This window comes from Seriola dumerili, unplaced genomic scaffold (genome assembly GCF_002260705.1).
Source record: "Seriola dumerili isolate Sdu_G_001 unplaced genomic scaffold, Sdu_1.0 BDQW01000219.1, whole genome shotgun sequence".
Taxonomy (NCBI): Eukaryota; Metazoa; Chordata; class Actinopteri; order Carangiformes; family Carangidae; genus Seriola; species Seriola dumerili.
The window spans coordinates 7,967,295-7,989,252 of NW_019174474.1; the positions used below are offsets into that span (position 1 = coordinate 7,967,295).

At 33.5% G+C, this 21,958-nt stretch overlaps 2 protein-coding genes across 3 annotated transcripts in view; both read right to left on the bottom strand.

Moving 5' to 3' along the window:
* Nucleotides 1-1,471: 1,471 nt before the first annotated feature.
* kcnj11 (potassium voltage-gated channel subfamily J member 11) lies at nt 1,472-3,807 on the bottom strand. 2 transcript variants are annotated; one of them, XM_022754304.1, is made up of 2 exons: nt 3,256-3,807; nt 1,472-2,990 (listed from the first exon to the last, which is right to left on the bottom strand). In XM_022754304.1, exon 2 carries the CDS (start codon nt 2,972-2,974, stop codon nt 2,081-2,083), a length of 894 nt encoding a protein of 297 aa, XP_022610025.1. In that variant the 5' UTR covers nt 2,975-2,990; nt 3,256-3,807; the 3' UTR covers nt 1,472-2,080. The 2 variants fall into 2 exon arrangements, with proteins under 2 accessions (XP_022610025.1, XP_022610024.1); XM_022754303.1 differs by having other exon boundaries at nt 1,472-3,807.
* Nucleotides 3,808-20,757: 16,950 nt separating this feature from the next.
* Nucleotides 20,758-21,958, bottom strand: part of abcc8 (ATP binding cassette subfamily C member 8) — a 53,533-nt gene continuing 52,332 nt past the window's right edge. The window contains exons 38-39 of the mRNA XM_022754299.1: nt 21,538-21,600; nt 20,758-21,089 (exon numbers count right to left, since the gene is read on the bottom strand). Coding sequence (XP_022610020.1) covers nt 20,952-21,089; nt 21,538-21,600 — 201 coding nt within the window. The 3' untranslated portion in view covers nt 20,758-20,951. The remainder of the gene's footprint in view (nt 21,090-21,537; nt 21,601-21,958) is intronic.

Sequence of the window (21,958 nt, forward strand, 5' to 3'; positions counted from 1 at the left end):
GGGATGATTAAAGCGCTTCCTACTCAGGACCTGAGAGAATACGTCACTGCTGCCAGAGAGAAGTTACTCTCTTTTTTTTCATTCTCTGTCCCTTGTTCTCCAGACTGCTCAGCCCTCCCTATGACAGATTGTGTTTAACTACAGTATAGTCACATAATCACCTAACAAACATGTCCCAGAGCCGACCTGTAGAGGGCAGCAAACGCGTAGAGAACGCCACAGAATCAGGGAGACAGAGAGGAGAATATAAAGATTGTATGTTAGCTCTCTAATCTGATCAGAGAATGGATGCTTCTGTGACAGACTGGTGCCCGTCTGTGGCTGAATCGGAGTTGTTTCCTGGCGTTGAGCACAGCAGCAGCCCCTTTAACCACCAACACCACCACCATCACCCACTCCAGCTGCACAGAAGGACAAAGACATGAGGTAATGTCTGCAGGCCCACAGAGGGAGAGACGGAGACAGAGAGAGGGGTGAGAGTGATGGGGGTGGAGCTGCTCTGCTGTTTAACAGACACCAGTGCTCCCAGTGCAAAACTAAAAATCTTCTGGTTTTTGTTTTTTACCTGTCCCTTTAAATTTGCTGTTTGAAAAGATTATCAGAGGAGAATTAGTTCAGAAATAATAACAATAATGGTATCATTACACATGTATAGAAAATGCACAGTCTGCTTGGACTTTACTGTACAAAGAATTGCAAGCGGGTTCTGTCAGACATAGCCTCTGTGTGGAGGAGGATGGGTTTATGATTCTCCCTTTTTTTATTTATTTTAATTCTGTTTTTTTTTTTTTTTTTTTTTTTTTTTTTTTTTTTTTGCAGGGTTCTTCAGTTCTGGCTCTCGTTTTTATGTATTTTAATTATTAACTAAGTTAAAAGCAATTTAATATTTTAAGCTCTGCGGATTATAATCTAATAAAAGAGAGAAATGCCACTGTGTGTCAGTGTCTTTTGTATGTATGTGTTTGTGTAGAGAAACTGAAGTGTCTTGTGTGTTGCATCATGAAAGTGTTGCTATTCCTATTGGGAAATTCCACCAATTTATCACATAGTTTACTAGTCACATGGAGTAGGCTATATACTCAGCCTGGGAAAGCAGTCGTATAACGTCTCCTGTGTTTCTGGAGGAGAGCTTTGTCAAGTCTGAGAAAACAACAGATCAGGGTTATCTCTTTAGTGTGGAGACTACATGTTTATAACAAAAAAAACTGTTAAACTGGGGGGATTAAGTTTGAAAGATGTGGGAGTCAACCAGGCAATGAGGGTGAAATACTAGGGGACTAAAAAGTCAGGTTACGTCGGCCCCAGCTGCTTTGCTTTTGACATTTAAACATTATTGTATCATGTCATTATTAGCCTTATACAGATGAAGTATAGTGGTGATAAATCACAAGAAATTGCAGTCCAGAAATGCCAAATGTGTGAAATGGGTAATTTAGAAGTAGTGACATCATTCCAGTTTATTCACCACAGCATTTACAAATTTTCCATCTGTAAGTTGTCTCACAGTGTTTAGGTATAATTCTTTTCTAACCAGATTTACAGGATTCTTATCAAAGTATCCAATGGATCATTGATTTTTTTTTTTTTTTAAATTTCGACACTGGCTTCAAAAATCCAGAATCAGTCCAGCTATGCCTATGCATGGAAATGCAACACTAAACAAACCAGTCTGTCTCATAAAGTCACATTATTTGGCCTCTCCATCCACAACGCACTTTACATGAAGCAATCGCCTTTATTAATTTTAGATATATGCAGTCACACTTAATTGAAAAAAGGATAAAACACATCCAAACTAGACTTTCTCTTAACCCTGGACTCCAGATCTCTTCAGGTTGTCTAACAGTCACATCTCATAAACCTTTGTGCGTTTTCACACTGACCCTGAGTAAAAATCATGATGTGTGCATATCTTTCACTGCGTGGAGAAACGTGATGTGGATCATTGATTACAGGTAATCCATATCATGCCATATATTCGTCATAAAATAAATATGATTCTGTTATTTAATTAACCCCGTACTTAATCAATTATCATACAAAGTGCTGGCAGACGTGGTTCACGTGGATCATCAGTTTGCTAGCTCTCCAGCCTGGTCCTGCGGACCACCGCGGACCGCCGCCTTCTCACAGACGCCCGCAAGGTGACGCCCTCGTTCAGCTTGAATTGAGCGATGCCACCTGCCGCATCCAGTTTCTTGGCGCTGCAGCACGGTGTCGGGACCTTTATGGTGTTACCGAACTTGGAGTAGTCCACCGCGTACATGCCGTCCTCCTCGGAGACCGTGGGAACGAAACGTTGCCCCCAGAGGATCTCCTCCGCCACGTACGAGGTCCTGGCTTGCGTGGTGATGCCCGTAGTCTCCACGACTCCCTCCAGCACCACGATCACCTCGATGTCCTCGTGCTGCAGGTCAAAGGCTGAAAGGTTATACAGGGGGCTGTCCTTGTCGATCACGTGACAGATGATGAGGGGGGACACCAGGAAGACGCCGTTGGTGCCCACCGGGTTGTCCATGTGGATGTCGATCTGGTCTAGAGGCACCACCTCGCCCTCCTCGGTTGTGGTTCTCCTGACCACCTGCATCCGTACGGTGGCGCTGATGATCATGCTTTTCCTCAGATCCCCGATGCGGATCATGAAGCACAGTTTGTTGTTGCGGACGGAGATGACTGCGTGCTTGCTGAAAATGAGCGTCTCTGCGCGCCGGTGGGCCTGCGCAGTTTTCATGAAGATGCAGCCGAGCATGATGGCGTTAATGACCAGACCCACGATGTTCTGCACGATCAGGATGATGATGGCGGAGACACACTCCTCCGTGATCATCCGGCCCCCGAAGCCGATGGTCACCTGGACCTCTATGGAGAAGAGGAAGGCGGAGGAGAAGGAGTGAATGTCCGTTACGCACGGGACAAAGTCGTCTCCTCTTTGGTCTAAATCGCCGTGCGCAAAGGCAACGAGCCACCAGATCATCCCGAAAAGAAGCCAGCTGCACAAGAAGGACATGGTGAAAATGATGATCGTGTGGAGCCATTTTAAATCCACGAGAGTGGTGAAGACGTCCTGCAAGAATCGGCCCTGTTCACGGATGTTGGTGTGTGCCACATTGCAGGTGCCATTCTTGGCAACGAACCGAGCTTTCCCCGGTTTGGCCTTGAACTTGGGCTGCAGGACATCTTCAGCCAAACGTGTAAGCAAGTAATCTTCAGGAATGATTCCTTTCCTGGACAACATAGTGCTCCCATACTACGCACCTACAGGCGTTTGGCTTTGAAGAGGTGTATCTGCTGTGCTACCTCTCTCCAGCTGCCCCTTTTCTTACAGGTCGGTGCTCACCGGTCTCAGCTCCTCGGCAGCTGTCGGGCGCAGGAGGGACAGTCTTGTTGTCGCCCGTTTTTCTAGAGGTATGTGCGCTCCTCACGTTGCCTCCGGATCAGGCGCTGCACAACCACGAAGTCCCATGAGAAGATTTTTCTTCCAGCTCCGCAGCTGCCGCCGTCACTCACCGCACCGACCGACCGACCGGGCGTAGCTGCGGCACGCCGCTGCACCTTCCCATTTGTGAATCAGCACACAGGTGGTGGTGCGTAACGGAAATTCAGCGTGATGTGAAATGTTGATGAAAGAGCATAATGGGTCTCTGAGCTGAGGTTTATCACCTTTGGATGAGGAGGCAGGCTCAGGTTGGCTGTATGCTGACTCAATCACTTCTGTATAACTCGGTAACGTGAGTTGGAGACGTTGTGAGGTGGAGACAGTCCCTCCCTCCCTCCACCACCCTGGTGCCCTTCCTGTGATTTTCAGTGAGAATGTGTGGGTCCATTATCTAGTACAAACAGTTCAGTTGTGCAGCTCTAAATGCCACCAGCAGATCCCACTCTGATTATACAGTATAATGGATTAAATATAGGGCACTGTACCAAGGGCGTAGGTTTGGTCTCAACATTGGTAGGGACACAACAACCCCGCCACCCCTCCAAAAGCAAAGAGATTGTTTATTTAATGCCGTCAACCAAACGGTTTATTGTCAAATAAGATCTGAACATTTTACATTCAGAAATGCCCATACACAAATGTAAAAATGTACATGTATTGAATTTCCATATATGAAATATATGTACATATGAAGTAAAATCATATATGTATATACAGTAGCCTATGTAAAAGGTATATATGGAACCTGTTACAAATTGGAACAATATCGTATATTTACATATATGGATAGCTAATAGAAACATGTATGTTTAGGTATGTATGCTTATATTATACACATATATTAGATGAATATGTATCCATCCCAAAGCCTATCAGTATATATTCATATTAAATATGTACATTTAAAGATAGACATATATGTGTAAATTTGGTAAGAAATTATTAAGAAAATAATATACAAACATATGGAATTTTAATAAGTTTGCAATTTATTATTGGTATTTCATGTATGTTATAAACATACATCTTCATTTATCCAGGGGATGTATATATGTGATAATAATATATTCTCTTATAGGTGATGGTAACATTTCTCTTAATATAGGGGCGTAAATTTGATGTGTATATAAGGCATAAAAATTTCAAAAAACATCATACTATAGTAAGACATAAAATGCCATAGTATGGTGAAGCGAAAAAATGTCAAAAAACGTCATGGTATAGTAAGGAATAAAAATGTCAAGAAACATCAAATTATAATAAGGCATAAAACGTTATAGTACAGTAAGGCATAAGAAATCATAGAAAGTCAAAAAACTTCAAATTATAGTAAGGCATAAAACGTCATAGTACACTAAGGTGTAAAAACATCAAAAAACTTCATTGTTTAGTAAGGCATAAAAATGTCAAAAAACCTCATAGTATAGTAAGGCGAAAAAATGTCATAGTATAGTAAGGCTTTAAAATATCCAAAAATGTCATAGTACAGTAAGGTGAAAAAACACAAAAAACCTCATAGTATAGTAAGGCATAAAAATGTCAAAAAACGTCATTGTATAATAAGGCATAAAAATGTTGAAAAACGTCATAGTTTAGTTAGGCATAAAAATGTCAAAAAACGTCATAGTTTAGTAAGGCATAAAAATGTCAAAAAAACGTCATAGTTTAGTAAAACATAAATCGTCATAGTATAGTAAGGCGAAAAACACAAAAAACATCATAGTATAGTGAGGCATAAAAATGTCAAAAAACGTCATAGTTTAGTAAGGCATAAAAATGTCAAAAAAACGTCATAGTTTAGTAAAACATAAATCGTCATAGTATAGTAAGGCGAAAAACACAAAAAACATCATAGTATAGTGAGGCATAAAAATGTCAAAAAACGTCATAGTTTAGTAAGGCATAAAAATGTCAAAAAAACGTCATAGTTTAGTAAAACATAAATCGTCATAGTATAGTAAGGCGAAAAACACAAAAAACATCATAGTATAGTGAGGCATAAAAATGTCAAAAAACGTCATAGTTTAGTAAGGCATAAAAATGTCAAAAAAACGTCATAGTTTAGTAAAACATAAATCGTCATAGTATAGTAAGGCGAAAAACACAAAAAACATCATAGTATAGTGAGGCATAAAAATGTCAAAAAACGTCATAGTTTAGTAAGGCATAAAAATGTCAAAAAAACGTCATAGTTTAGTAAAACATAAATCGTCATAGTATAGTAAGGCGAAAAACACAAAAAACATCATAGTATAGTGAGGCATAAAAATGTCAAAAAACGTCATAGTTTAGTAAGGCATAAAAATGTCAAAAAAACGTCATAGTTTAGTAAAACATAAATCGTCATAGTATAGTAAGGCGAAAAACACAAAAAACATCATAGTATAGTGAGGCATAAAAATGTCAAAAAACGTCATAGTTTAGTAAGGCATAAAAATGTCAAAAAAACGTCATAGTTTAGTAAAACATAAATCGTCATAGTATAGTAAGGCGAAAAACACAAAAAACATCATAGTATAGTGAGGCATAAAAATGTCAAAAAACGTCATAGTTTAGTAAGGCATAAAAATGTCAAAAAAACGTCATAGTTTAGTAAAACATAAATCGTCATAGTATAGTAAGGCGAAAAACACAAAAAACATCATAGTATAGTGAGGCATAAAAATGTCAAAAAACGTCATAGTTTAGTAAGGCATAAAAATGTCAAAAAAACGTCATAGTTTAGTAAAACATAAATCGTCATAGTATAGTAAGGCGAAAAACACAAAAAACATCATAGTATAGTGAGGCATAAAAATGTCAAAAAACGTCATAGTTTAGTAAGGCATAAAAATGTCAAAAAAACGTCATAGTTTAGTAAAACATAAATCGTCATAGTATAGTAAGGCGAAAAACACAAAAAACATCATAGTATAGTGAGGCATAAAAATGTCAAAAAACGTCATAGTTTAGTAAGGCATAAAAATGTCAAAAAAACGTCATAGTTTAGTAAAACATAAATCGTCATAGTATAGTAAGGCGAAAAACACAAAAAACATCATAGTATAGTGAGGCATAAAAATGTCAAAAAACGTCATAGTTTAGTAAGGCATAAAAATGTCAAAAAAACGTCATAGTTTAGTAAAACATAAATCGTCATAGTATAGTAAGGCGAAAAACACAAAAAACATCATAGTATAGTGAGGCATAAAAATGTCAAAAAACGTCATAGTTTAGTAAGGCATAAAAATGTCAAAAAAACGTCATAGTTTAGTAAAACATAAATCGTCATAGTATAGTAAGGCGAAAAACACAAAAAACATCATAGTATAGTGAGGCATAAAAATGTCAAAAAACGTCATAGTTTAGTAAGGCATAAAAATGTCAAAAAAACGTCATAGTTTAGTAAAACATAAATCGTCATAGTATAGTAAGGCGAAAAACACAAAAAACATCATAGTATAGTGAGGCATAAAAATGTCAAAAAACGTCATAGTTTAGTAAGGCATAAAAATGTCAAAAAAACGTCATAGTTTAGTAAAACATAAATCGTCATAGTATAGTAAGGCGAAAAACACAAAAAACATCATAGTATAGTGAGGCATAAAAATGTCAAAAAACGTCATAGTTTAGTAAGGCATAAAAATGTCAAAAAAACGTCATAGTTTAGTAAAACATAAATCGTCATAGTATAGTAAGGCGAAAAACACAAAAAACATCATAGTATAGTGAGGCATAAAAATGTCAAAAAACGTCATAGTTTAGTAAGGCATAAAAATGTCAAAAAAACGTCATAGTTTAGTAAAACATAAATCGTCATAGTATAGTAAGGCGAAAAACACAAAAAACATCATAGTATAGTGAGGCATAAAAATGTCAAAAAACGTCATAGTTTAGTAAGGCATAAAAATGTCAAAAAAACGTCATAGTTTAGTAAAACATAAATCGTCATAGTATAGTAAGGCGAAAAACACAAAAAACATCATAGTATAGTGAGGCATAAAAATGTCAAAAAACGTCATAGTTTAGTAAGGCATAAAAATGTCAAAAAAACGTCATAGTTTAGTAAAACATAAATCGTCATAGTATAGTAAGGCGAAAAACACAAAAAACATCATAGTATAGTGAGGCATAAAAATGTCAAAAAACGTCATAGTTTAGTAAGGCATAAAAATGTCAAAAAAACGTCATAGTTTAGTAAAACATAAATCGTCATAGTATAGTAAGGCGAAAAACACAAAAAACATCATAGTATAGTGAGGCATAAAAATGTCAAAAAACGTCATAGTTTAGTAAGGCATAAAAATGTCAAAAAAACGTCATAGTTTAGTAAAACATAAATCGTCATAGTATAGTAAGGCGAAAAACACAAAAAACATCATAGTATAGTGAGGCATAAAAATGTCAAAAAACGTCATAGTTTAGTAAGGCATAAAAATGTCAAAAAAACGTCATAGTTTAGTAAAACATAAATCGTCATAGTATAGTAAGGCGAAAAACACAAAAAACATCATAGTATAGTGAGGCATAAAAATGTCAAAAAACGTCATAGTTTAGTAAGGCATAAAAATGTCAAAAAAACGTCATAGTTTAGTAAAACATAAATCGTCATAGTATAGTAAGGCGAAAAACACAAAAAACATCATAGTATAGTGAGGCATAAAAATGTCAAAAAACGTCATAGTTTAGTAAGGCATAAAAATGTCAAAAAAACGTCATAGTTTAGTAAAACATAAATCGTCATAGTATAGTAAGGCGAAAAACACAAAAAACATCATAGTATAGTGAGGCATAAAAATGTCAAAAAACGTCATAGTTTAGTAAGGCATAAAAATGTCAAAAAAACGTCATAGTTTAGTAAAACATAAATCGTCATAGTATAGTAAGGCGAAAAACACAAAAAACATCATAGTATAGTGAGGCATAAAAATGTCAAAAAACGTCATAGTTTAGTAAGGCATAAAAATGTCAAAAAAACGTCATAGTTTAGTAAAACATAAATCGTCATAGTATAGTAAGGCGAAAAACACAAAAAACATCATAGTATAGTGAGGCATAAAAATGTCAAAAAACGTCATAGTTTAGTAAGGCATAAAAATGTCAAAAAAACGTCATAGTTTAGTAAAACATAAATCGTCATAGTATAGTAAGGCGAAAAACACAAAAAACATCATAGTATAGTGAGGCATAAAAATGTCAAAAAACGTCATAGTTTAGTAAGGCATAAAAATGTCAAAAAAACGTCATAGTTTAGTAAAACATAAATCGTCATAGTATAGTAAGGCGAAAAACACAAAAAACATCATAGTATAGTGAGGCATAAAAATGTCAAAAAACGTCATAGTTTAGTAAGGCATAAAAATGTCAAAAAAACGTCATAGTTTAGTAAAACATAAATCGTCATAGTATAGTAAGGCGAAAAACACAAAAAACATCATAGTATAGTGAGGCATAAAAATGTCAAAAAACGTCATAGTTTAGTAAGGCATAAAAATGTCAAAAAAACGTCATAGTTTAGTAAAACATAAATCGTCATAGTATAGTAAGGCGAAAAACACAAAAAACATCATAGTATAGTGAGGCATAAAAATGTCAAAAAACGTCATAGTTTAGTAAGGCATAAAAATGTCAAAAAAACGTCATAGTTTAGTAAAACATAAATCGTCATAGTATAGTAAGGCGAAAAACACAAAAAACATCATAGTATAGTGAGGCATAAAAATGTCAAAAAACGTCATAGTTTAGTAAGGCATAAAAATGTCAAAAAAACGTCATAGTTTAGTAAAACATAAAACGTCATAGTATAGTAAGGCGAAAAAACACAAAAAACATCATAGTATAGTGAGGCATAAAAATGTCAAAAAAACGTCATAGTTTAGTAAAACATAAAACGTCATAGTATAGTAAGGCATAAAATGTCAAAAAACGTCATAGTATAGTAGGCATAAAACGTCATAAATACGTCATAGTATAGTAAGGCATAAAATGTCAAAAAACGTCATAGTATAGTAGGCATAAAACGTCATAAATACGTCATAGTATAGTAAGGCATAAAATGTCAAAAAACGTCATAGTATAGTAGGCATAAAACGTCATAAATACGTCATAGTATAGTAAGGCATAAAATGTCAAAAAACGTCATAGTATAGTAGGCATAAAACGTCATAAATACGTCATAGTATAGTAAGGCATAAAAATGTCAAAAAAACGTCTTAGTATAGTAAGACATAAAATGTCATTGTATAGTAAGGCATAAAAACATAAAAAAACGTCATAGTATAGTAAGGCATAAAAATGTCAAAAAAACGTCTTAGTATAGTAAGGCATAAAATGTCAAAAAACGTCATAGTATAGTAAGGCATAAAAATGTCAAAAAAACGTCTTAGTATAGTAAGACATAAAATGTCATTGTATAGTAAGGCATAAAAACATAAAACAACGTCATAGTATAGTAAGGCATAAAAATGTCAAAAAAACGTCTTAGTATAGTAAGACATAAAATGTCATTGTATAGTAAGGCATAAAAACATAAAACAACGTCATAGTATAGTAAGGCATAAAAATGTCAAAAAAACGTCTTAGTATAGTAAGACATAAAATGTCATTGTATAGTAAGGCATAAAAACATAAAACAACGTCATAGTATAGTAAGGCATAAAAATGTCAAAAAAACGTCTTAGTATAGTAAGACATAAAATGTCATTGTATAGTAAGGCATAAAAACATAAAACAACGTCATAGTATAGTAAGGCATAAAAATGTCAAAAAAACGTCTTAGTATAGTAAGACATAAAATGTCATTGTATAGTAAGGCATAAAAACATAAAACAACGTCATAGTATAGTAAGGCATAAAAATGTCAAAAAAACGTCTTAGTATAGTAAGACATAAAATGTCATTGTATAGTAAGGCATAAAAACATAAAACAACGTCATAGTATAGTAAGGCATAAAAATGTCAAAAAAACGTCTTAGTATAGTAAGACATAAAATGTCATTGTATAGTAAGGCATAAAAACATAAAACAACGTCATAGTATAGTAAGGCATAAAAATGTCAAAAAAACGTCTTAGTATAGTAAGACATAAAATGTCATTGTATAGTAAGGCATAAAAACATAAAACAACGTCATAGTATAGTAAGGCATAAAAATGTCAAAAAAACGTCTTAGTATAGTAAGACATAAAATGTCATTGTATAGTAAGGCATAAAAACATAAAACAACGTCATAGTATAGTAAGGCATAAAAATGTCAAAAAAACGTCTTAGTATAGTAAGACATAAAATGTCATTGTATAGTAAGGCATAAAAACATAAAACAACGTCATAGTATAGTAAGGCATAAAAATGTCAAAAAAACGTCTTAGTATAGTAAGACATAAAATGTCATTGTATAGTAAGGCATAAAAACATAAAACAACGTCATAGTATAGTAAGGCATAAAAATGTCAAAAAAACGTCTTAGTATAGTAAGACATAAAATGTCATTGTATAGTAAGGCATAAAAACATAAAACAACGTCATAGTATAGTAAGGCATAAAAATGTCAAAAAAACGTCTTAGTATAGTAAGACATAAAATGTCATTGTATAGTAAGGCATAAAAACATAAAACAACGTCATAGTATAGTAAGGCATAAAAATGTCAAAAAAACGTCTTAGTATAGTAAGACATAAAATGTCATTGTATAGTAAGGCATAAAAACATAAAACAACGTCATAGTATAGTAAGGCATAAAAATGTCAAAAAAACGTCTTAGTATAGTAAGACATAAAATGTCATTGTATAGTAAGGCATAAAAACATAAAACAACGTCATAGTATAGTAAGGCATAAAAATGTCAAAAAAACGTCTTAGTATAGTAAGACATAAAATGTCATTGTATAGTAAGGCATAAAAACATAAAACAACGTCATAGTATAGTAAGGCATAAAAATGTCAAAAAAACGTCTTAGTATAGTAAGACATAAAATGTCATTGTATAGTAAGGCATAAAAACATAAAACAACGTCATAGTATAGTAAGGCATAAAAATGTCAAAAAAACGTCTTAGTATAGTAAGACATAAAATGTCATTGTATAGTAAGGCATAAAAACATAAAACAACGTCATAGTATAGTAAGGCATAAAAATGTCAAAAAAACGTCTTAGTATAGTAAGACATAAAATGTCATTGTATAGTAAGGCATAAAAACATAAAACAACGTCATAGTATAGTAAGGCATAAAAATGTCAAAAAAACGTCTTAGTATAGTAAGACATAAAATGTCATTGTATAGTAAGGCATAAAAACATAAAACAACGTCATAGTATAGTAAGGCATAAAAATGTCAAAAAACGTCATAGTATAGTAAGACATAAAATGTCATAGTATAGTAAGGCATAAAAACATCAAAAAATGTCATAATTTAGTTAGGCATAAAAATGTCAAAAAACATCATAGTATAGTAAGGCATAAAAATGTCAAAAAACGTCATAGTATAGTAAGGCATGAAAATGTCAATAAAATTCAATGTATAGTAAGGCATAAAATATCATAGTATAGTAAGGCATAAAAATGTCAAAAAACATCATAGTATAATAAGGAATTAAAATGTCAAAAAAAACGTCATAGTATAGTAAGGCATAAAAATGTCAAAAATAAGTCATAGTATGGTAAGACATAAAATGTCATAGTATAGTAAGGCATAAAAACATCAAAAAACTTCAAATTGTATTAAGGCATAAAACGTCATAGTACAGTAAGGCATAAAAACATCAAAAAACCTCATGGTATTGTAAGGCATAAGAATGTCCAAAAACGTCATGGTATAGTAAGACATAAAATGTTAAAGTATAGTAAGGCATAAAAATATCAAAAAACGTTACAGTAAAGTAAGGCATAAAAACCGCACAGTGTAGCAAGGCATGACAACATCGGAGGGAGAACATGGAAACTCCACACAGAAAGGGATCAGGACCGGGTCTTGAACTCATGACCTTCTGACTGCAAGGTAATAACTCTAACCATTGTACCACCTTAAATCATATAGTGGATTGTCGTATAATGAGGGATAAAAATGTTAAAACCATCATGGTGCAGTCAGGTATGGAATGTCATAGTATAGTAAGGCATAAAAACATCAAATGACGTCATAGTATAGTAAGGCATAAAAACATCAAATGACGTCATAGTATAGTAAGGCATAAAAACATCAAATGACGTCATAGTATAGTAAGGCATAAAAACATCAAATGACGTCATAGTATAGTAAGGCATAAAAACATCAAATGACGTCATAGTATAGTAAGGCATAAAAACATCAAATGACGTCATAGTATAGTAAGGCATAAAAACATCAAATGACGTCATAGTATAGTAAGGCATAAAAACATCAAATGACGTCATAGTATAGTAAGGCATAAAAACATCAAATGACGTCATAGTATAGTAAGGCATAAAAACATCAAATGACGTCATAGTATAGTAAGGCATAAAAACATCAAATGACGTCATAGTATAGTAAGGCATAAAAACATCAAATGACGTCATAGTATAGTAAGGCATAAAAACATCAAATGACGTCATAGTATAGTAAGGCATAAAAACATCAAATGACGTCATAGTATAGTAAGGCATAAAAACATCAAATGACGTCATAGTATAGTAAGGCATAAAAACATCAAATGACGTCATAGTATAGTAAGGCATAAAAACATCAAATGACGTCATAGTATAGTAAGGCATAAAAACATCAAATGACGTCATAGTATAGTAAGGCATAAAAACATCAAATGACGTCATAGTATAGTAAGGCATAAAAACATCAAATGACGTCATAGTATAGTAAGGCATAAAAACATCAAATGACGTCATAGTATAGTAAGGCATAAAAACATCAAATGACGTCATAGTATAGTAAGGCATAAAAACATCAAATGACGTCATAGTATAGTAAGGCATAAAAACATCAAATGACGTCATAGTATAGTAAGGCATAAAAACATCAAATGACGTCATAGTATAGTAAGGCATAAAAACATCAAATGACGTCATAGTATAGTAAGGCATAAAAACATCAAATGACGTCATAGTATAGTAAGGCATAAAAACATCAAATGACGTCATAGTATAGTAAGGCATAAAAACATCAAATGACGTCATAGTATAGTAAGGCATAAAAACATCAAATGACGTCATAGTATAGTAAGGCATAAAAACATCAAATGACGTCATAGTATAGTAAGGCATAAAAACATCAAATGACGTCATAGTATAGTAAGGCATAAAAACATCAAATGACGTCATAGTATAGTAAGGCATAAAAACATCAAATGACGTCATAGTATAGTAAGGCATAAAAACATCAAATGACGTCATAGTATAGTAAGGCATAAAAACATCAAATGACGTCATAGTATAGTAAGGCATAAAAACATCAAATGACGTCATAGTATAGTAAGGCATAAAAACATCAAATGACGTCATAGTATAGTAAGGCATAAAAACATCAAATGACGTCATAGTATAGTAAGGCATAAAAACATCAAATGACGTCATAGTATAGTAAGGCATAAAAACATCAAATGACGTCATAGTATAGTAAGGCATAAAAACATCAAATGACGTCATAGTATAGTAAGGCATAAAAACATCAAATGACGTCATAGTATAGTAAGGCATAAAAACATCAAATGACGTCATAGTATAGTAAGGCATAAAAACATCAAATGACGTCATAGTATAGTAAGGCATAAAAACATCAAATGACGTCATAGTATAGTAAGGCATAAAAACATCAAATGACGTCATAGTATAGTAAGGCATAAAAACATCAAATGACGTCATAGTATAGTAAGGCATAAAAACATCAAATGACGTCATAGTATAGTAAGGCATAAAAACATCAAATGACGTCATAGTATAGTAAGGCATAAAAACATCAAATGACGTCATAGTATAGTAAGGCATAAAAACATCAAATGACGTCATAGTATAGTAAGGCATAAAAACATCAAATGACGTCATAGTATAGTAAGGCATAAAAACATCAAATGACGTCATAGTATAGTAAGGCATAAAAACATCAAATGACGTCATAGTATAGTAAGGCATAAAAACATCAAATGACGTCATAGTATAGTAAGGCATAAAAACATCAAATGACGTCATAGTATAGTAAGGCATAAAAACATCAAATGACGTCATAGTATAGTAAGGCATAAAAACATCAAATGACGTCATAGTATAGTAAGGCATAAAAACATCAAATGACGTCATAGTATAGTAAGGCATAAAAACATCAAATGACGTCATAGTATAGTAAGGCATAAAAACATCAAATGACGTCATAGTATAGTAAGGCATAAAAACATCAAATGACGTCATAGTATAGTAAGGCATAAAAACATCAAATGACGTCATAGTATAGTAAGGCATAAAAACATCAAATGACGTCATAGTATAGTAAGGCATAAAAACATCAAATGACGTCATAGTATAGTAAGGCATAAAAACATCAAATGACGTCATAGTATAGTAAGGCATAAAAACATCAAATGACGTCATAGTATAGTAAGGCATAAAAACATCAAATGACGTCATAGTATAGTAAGGCATAAAAACATCAAATGACGTCATAGTATAGTAAGGCATAAAAACATCAAATGACGTCATAGTATAGTAAGGCATAAAAACATCAAATGACGTCATAGTATAGTAAGGCATAAAAACATCAAATGACGTCATAGTATAGTAAGGCATAAAAACATCAAATGACGTCATAGTATAGTAAGGCATAAAAACATCAAATGACGTCATAGTATAGTAAGGCATAAAAACATCAAATGACGTCATAGTATAGTAAGGCATAAAAACATCAAATGACGTCATAGTATAGTAAGGCATAAAAACATCAAATGACGTCATAGTATAGTAAGGCATAAAAACATCAAATGACGTCATAGTATAGTAAGGCATAAAAACATCAAATGACGTCATAGTATAGTAAGGCATAAAAACATCAAATGACGTCATAGTATAGTAAGGCATAAAAACATCAAATGACGTCATAGTATAGTAAGGCATAAAAACATCAAATGACGTCATAGTATAGTAAGGCATAAAAACATCAAATGACGTCATAGTATAGTAAGGCATAAAAACATCAAATGACGTCATAGTATAGTAAGGCATAAAAACATCAAATGACGTCATAGTATAGTAAGGCATAAAAACATCAAATGACGTCATAGTATAGTAAGGCATAAAAACATCAAATGACGTCATAGTATAGTAAGGCATAAAAACATCAAAAAACGTCACAGTTTGGTAAGGCATAAAAATGTCAAAAAACTTCAAAGTATAGTACGGCATAAAATATCATAGTATAGTAAGCCATGAAAACATCAAAAAAGAGGGAGAACATGGAAACTCCACTGGGTTTCAAACTCATGACTTTCTGACTGCAAGGTAACAGCTTTCACCACTGTACCACCTTAATTCATATTGTGGATCATCGTATAATACACTGAGGCATAAAAACATCAAAAAACGTCATAGTTTGGTAAGGCATAAAAATGTCAAAAAACTTCAAAGTATAGTACGGCATAAAATATCATAGTATAGTAAGGCATAAAAATGTCAAAAAACGTCATCGTTTATTAAGACATAAAATGTCATAGTATAGTAAGGCATAAAAACATCAAAAAACGTCATAGTTTGGTAAGGCATAAAAATGTCAAAAAACTTCAAAGTATAGTACGGCATAAAATATCATAGTATAGTAAGGCATAAAAATGTCAAAAAACGTCATCGTTTATTAAGACATAAAATGTCATAGTATAGTAAGGCATAAAAACATCAAAAAACGTCATAGTTTGGTAAGGCATAAAAATGTCAAAAAACTTCAAAGTATAGTACGGCATAAAATATCATAGTATAGTAAGGCATAAAAATGTCAAAAAACGTCATCGTTTATTAAGACATAAAATGTCATAGTATAGTAAGGCATAAAAACATCAAAAAACGTCATAGTTTGGTAAGGCATAAAAATGTCAAAAAACTTCAAAGTATAGTACGGCATAAAATATCATAGTATAGTAAGGCATAAAAATGTCAAAAAACGTCATCGTTTATTAAGACATAAAATGTCATAGTATAGTAAGGCATAAAAACATCAAAAAACGTCATAGTTTGGTAAGGCATAAAAATGTCAAAAAACTTCAAAGTATAGTACGGCATAAAATATCATAGTATAGTAAGGCATAAAAATGTCAAAAAACGTCATCGTTTATTAAGACATAAAATGTCATAGTATAGTAAGGCATAAAAACATCAAAAAACGTCATAGTTTGGTAAGGCATAAAAATGTCAAAAAACTTCAAAGTATAGTACGGCATAAAATATCATAGTATAGTAAGGCATAAAAATGTCAAAAAACGTCATCGTTTATTAAGACATAAAATGTCATAGTATAGTAAGGCATAAAAACATCAAAAAACGTCATAGTTTGGTAAGGCATAAAAATGTCAAAAAACTTCAAAGTATAGTACGGCATAAAATATCATAGTATAGTAAGGCATAAAAATGTCAAAAAACGTCATCGTTTATTAAGACATAAAATGTCATAGTATAGTAAGGCATAAAAACATCAAAAAACGTCATAGTTTGGTAAGGCATAAAAATGTCAAAAAACTTCAAAGTATAGTACGGCATAAAATATCATAGTATAGTAAGGCATAAAAATGTCAAAAAAACGTCATAGTATAGAAAGGCATAAAAATGTCAAAAAACGTCATCGTTTATTAAGACATAAAATGTCATAGTATAGTAAGGCATAAAAACATCAAAAAACGTCATACTTTAATAAGGCATAAAAATGTCAAAAAACGTCATAGTATAGTAAGGCGAAAACACACAAAAAACATCATAGTAAAGTAAGGCATAAAAATGTCAAAAAACTTCAATGTATAGTAAGGCATAAAATATAATAGTATAGTAAGGCATAAAAATGTCAGAAAACGTCATAGTATAGTAAGACATAAAATGTCATAGTATAGTAAGGCATAAAAACATCAAAACATGTCATAGTTTAGTAAGGCATAAAAATGTCAAAAAACATCATAGTATAGTAAGGCATAAAAATGTCAAAAAACGTCATAGTATAGTAAGGCATGAAAATGTCAATAAACTTCAATGTATAGTAAGGCATAAAATGTCATAGTATAGTAAGGCATAAATACATCAAAAAACGTCATAGTACACCAAGGCATAAAAACATAAAAAACATCATAGTATAGTAAGACATAAAATGTCATAGTATAGTAAGGCATAAAAACATAACAAAACGTCAAGGCATAAAAACATAAAAAAACGTCATATTATAGTAAGGCATAAAAACATAAAAAAATGTCATATTATAGTAAGGCATAAAAACATAAAAAAATGTCATAGCATAGTAAGGCATAAAAACATCAAAAAATGTCATAGTATAGTAAGGCATAAAAACATCAAAAAACGTCATAGTACGCCAAGGCATAAAAACATAAAAAAAACGTCATAGTATAGTAAGGCATAAAAACATCAAAAAAGAGGGAGAGTATAGAAACTCATCAAAAAACCTCATAGTATAGAACATGGAAACTCCACACAGAAAGGGATCAGGACTAGGTTTTGAACTCATGACCTTCTGACTGCAAAGTAACAACTCTAACCACTGTACCACCTTAATCCATATAGTGGATTGTTGTATTATGAGCGATAAAAATGTTAAAACAATGTTAAGGCATAAAAACATCAAAAAACGTCATAGTATAGTAAGGCGAAAAAATGTCAAAAAACGTCACAGTATAGTAAGGCATAAAGATGTCAAAAAACTTCAAATTATAGTAAGGCATAAAATTTCCTAGTACAGTAAGACGTAAAAGCATCAAAAAACGTCAATGTATAGTAAGGCATAAAAATGTCAAAAAACTTCAAATTATAGTAAGGCATAAAACGTCATAGTACACTAAGGCATAAAAACATTGAAAAACGTTATAGTACAGTAAGGCATTAGAATATCAAAAAACGTCACAGTATAGTTAGGTGAAAAAACATCAAAAAACATCATAGTATAGTAAGGATAAAATATCGCAAAAACGTCATAGTATAGTAAGGAATAAGAAATCATAGAAAGTCATGAAAAAATCATAGTATAGTAAGGCATAAAAAAATCACAAAACGTCATAGTATAGTAAGGCATCAAAACGTCATAGTATTGTAAGACAGAAAATGTCATAGTATAGTAAGGCATTAAAATATCCAAACACGTCATAGGTGAAAAAATGTCAAAAAACGTCTTAGTAGGGCATAAAAATGTCAAAAAAACTCATAGTATAGTCAGGTATAAAACAATCAAAAGAGAGAGAACATTCCACTCCACACAGAAAGGCACTCAGACTAGGTTTTGAACCCACAACCTCGTGACTACAAGGAAATAACTCTAACCGCTGTACCACCCTAACACCTCACAAACAGGGCATTGTATACTAAGCCATAAAAACATAAAAACGAGTATAGTAAGGCATAAAAACATCAAATAACGTCATAGTATAGTAAGGCATAAAACTGTCAAAAATCGTCATAGCATAGTAAGACAGCATTAAGGCATAAAAAGACATAGTATCGTTAGACACGTCATGTTACAGCAAGATATAAAAAGCTCATAGCATTAAGGCATAAAACGTCATAGTATATTAAGGCAAAAAAACGTTATAATATAGTAAGGTGTAAAAATGTCATGGTATAGTAAGACATAAAAAAGTCAGCATTAAGGCATAAAAAGACAGTATCGTTAGACACAAAAACGTCATAATATAGTAAGGCATAAAGACATCATAGTATAGTAAGTCATAGAAAGTCATAGTATAGTTAGTCTTAAAAAAGTCATAGTATAGTAAGGCATAAAAAGTTATAGACTAGCAAGGCATAAAAAGTCAGTATAGGAAGTCATAAACACGTCATAGTATAATAAGGCATAAAAAGTCATACTATAGTAGGGCATAAAATGTCATAGTACAGTTATGAATAAAAAAAAACATAATGTCAAAAGGTATAAACGTGTTAGAATAGTAGTGCATAAAAATGCACGTCAGGGTGCATTTACATACATTTCATTAAAACTATGCACAGTAATAGAACGAAGAGTAAAACTTTAAGAAATTATCCTCTGTAACAATAACTTACACATTAACATCAGAATAGGAGGACTGTGGTTACATTGAATGTAAATTAGTAACTTACAATTAATCCATAATAGCATATATTTAATCACACTTTCATTTTGACCCTGAAGATGAACCCTGGCCTGGGAACTCCTTGGATCCTCCTTGACAAACTGGAAAGCGTCGCTGGAGAGAAGGATGTCTGGAACCTCCTGCTTAGCCTGTTGCCACCATGACCCCAGATAAGGGGAAGACAATGGATGGATGTTTGGATGGATGAAAGATGAACCTGTTTCCTCTACTTACTACAAAATAATTAATTCATGGTGACATTTTCATGGATTTCTCAACGGAAATTAGACTCATACTTTGATATACCCACCATTTTATGACACCTGCTAGAAACCTGACTACTAGCCTACAGAAGACAGAAGCCAGGGTTTTTCTGTTGATGTTAGGTACCACTGTGATATTCTCCCATGACGTGAGCCTTCAGATGGCCCCCGCCCTTTCAATCAAATGCTAACATGCCTAAATCGGTTGTCTTGAAGATGTAGCCTCTTGGAGAGCACATTGGAATGATCAAATATGACTTCACTCAAAACATAGTGCAAACAAGTTCACTTAAATATTGGTAGGGGCAATTCTTTCCTCCCAAAATATTGATAGGGACATGTCCCTACCGTCCATATGCAAACCTACGCCCTTGCACTGGACAGTTTGGTTTAAACTTCAGCAGTTTTAAGCATGAATAGAAACTGGGCTGTTCATCCTCAGCAGCCAGACTTAGTCTTTTGATTAACATCTAGTGCTGTGTTTTAAATCTGATCTTCCTGCTCTGCTGGGCACCTTCTGCTCCTCCCACCACCCATGGAAATTTTATTTTACAGGCCAGTCTGCTCCTCTGGTATCCATACAACTTTCTAATGTCACAAGTCAGTCCTGGCTCCAGCAGGCACAGACTCTCATCCCACACTAACACCCCTGAGCATTAGGAAGATGATCACTATGCTGTATTTCTGGCTCTTAGCTTGGTCTTGCTGCACAGCATCATGTATTCCCCAGCTCAGCCCCAGGTCATTTTACACTTGCACTGATGACTCATTTGTTTTGTACAGGGCAATAAGTCTCACACACACAACCACAAAAAAAGCTTTTGTATCACTTCACCATCACCACCACCTCAAAAAACACCAGTGTCAATGATAATTTATGTTTTATTAACAAAGAATTAACATTTTTTATGTACAAATATAATACAACATGATTAAAAAATAAAAGGAATATATTCCATGGGACAATTGCACTTCGAATGTCTTCCTTTAATGCTCCCTCTCTTTTCTCCTCTTGTGCTACTTGTCTGCTCGCACGAAGGAGGCAAAGACGCTGTCCTCCGTGTCCAGCAGGGCCTGGGGTCTGTCGTACTCCAGGATGATGCCCCGCTTCATCACAATCACCAGGTCGGCATTCAGGATGGTGTGGACGCGATGCTGCGCAGTGGCAGGGGAAGAAGAGAAGGATTACTACATCAGAGAGAGCTGCTCCACTATATGTCTGTCATTAATTCAGACTGAAACATCTTGAATGAGCTTTATCACACAAATTGTACAAGTACAGTATACATGTGGCTGTTAGGACATTTTAACATTTATGGATGATATTTTCAATTACTTTACTGTGAAATAACCTAAGGATCAGGCAGATGTCCTCCTGGAAGTCTGGCATCTGCTCAGACTTCCTCTTTCCTTCTTTTCTCTCTTACGATTTTACAACAACTCTGTGTCCATGCTGCATTTGTCTACAGCTTTGCGTCAGTTTACAAGAATTGCATCAGCGGTCATTGCAGAAGGACGGTCAGCACTCTCAAGGGAGGGGGGCTGGGTTTCATGCATTACTGTCATACCTAAAGCACTGGCACAGTGTGGGGGAGATACTCACCGCTATAGTAACTACTGTGCGGTCAGCAAAAGCAGTCATCACCACTTTCTGCAGGATGCTCTCCTGTGGGGGCAGAGGCAGAGACAGAGGAGGTTGACTCAAACTCATACTGACTGAGAATCAAAATATGTGTAAAGTAAACAGTTCATTCATGCTGGTAGAAAAAAAAAAAAAAAAAGAAAAAAAAAAACTCTTGTTCCTCATCTCAGTGTCCCTGATTAAAAGCTCGACCCTGTTTCCTCCGGGCAGAGCTGCTATGCTATTGTGAGCTAGAAATGTCTCTCTTTGTAAGCGATGATACCGGAGAAAGTCTTAAGTAAGAAGCAGCCATTTGCCAACACTGAGTCCCCTCAGGCCCGAATTGCCCTCAGTATTTTCCCTCCATTTCAACCTCTCTCTTTCTCATGCACGCCTCCTTCTC

What these genes read in the sequence shown, in the direction of transcription:
- kcnj11 (XM_022754303.1), bottom strand. Translation starts at nt 3,235, where the DNA reads ATGTTGTCCAGGAAAGGAATCATTCCTGAAGATTACTTGCTTACACGT.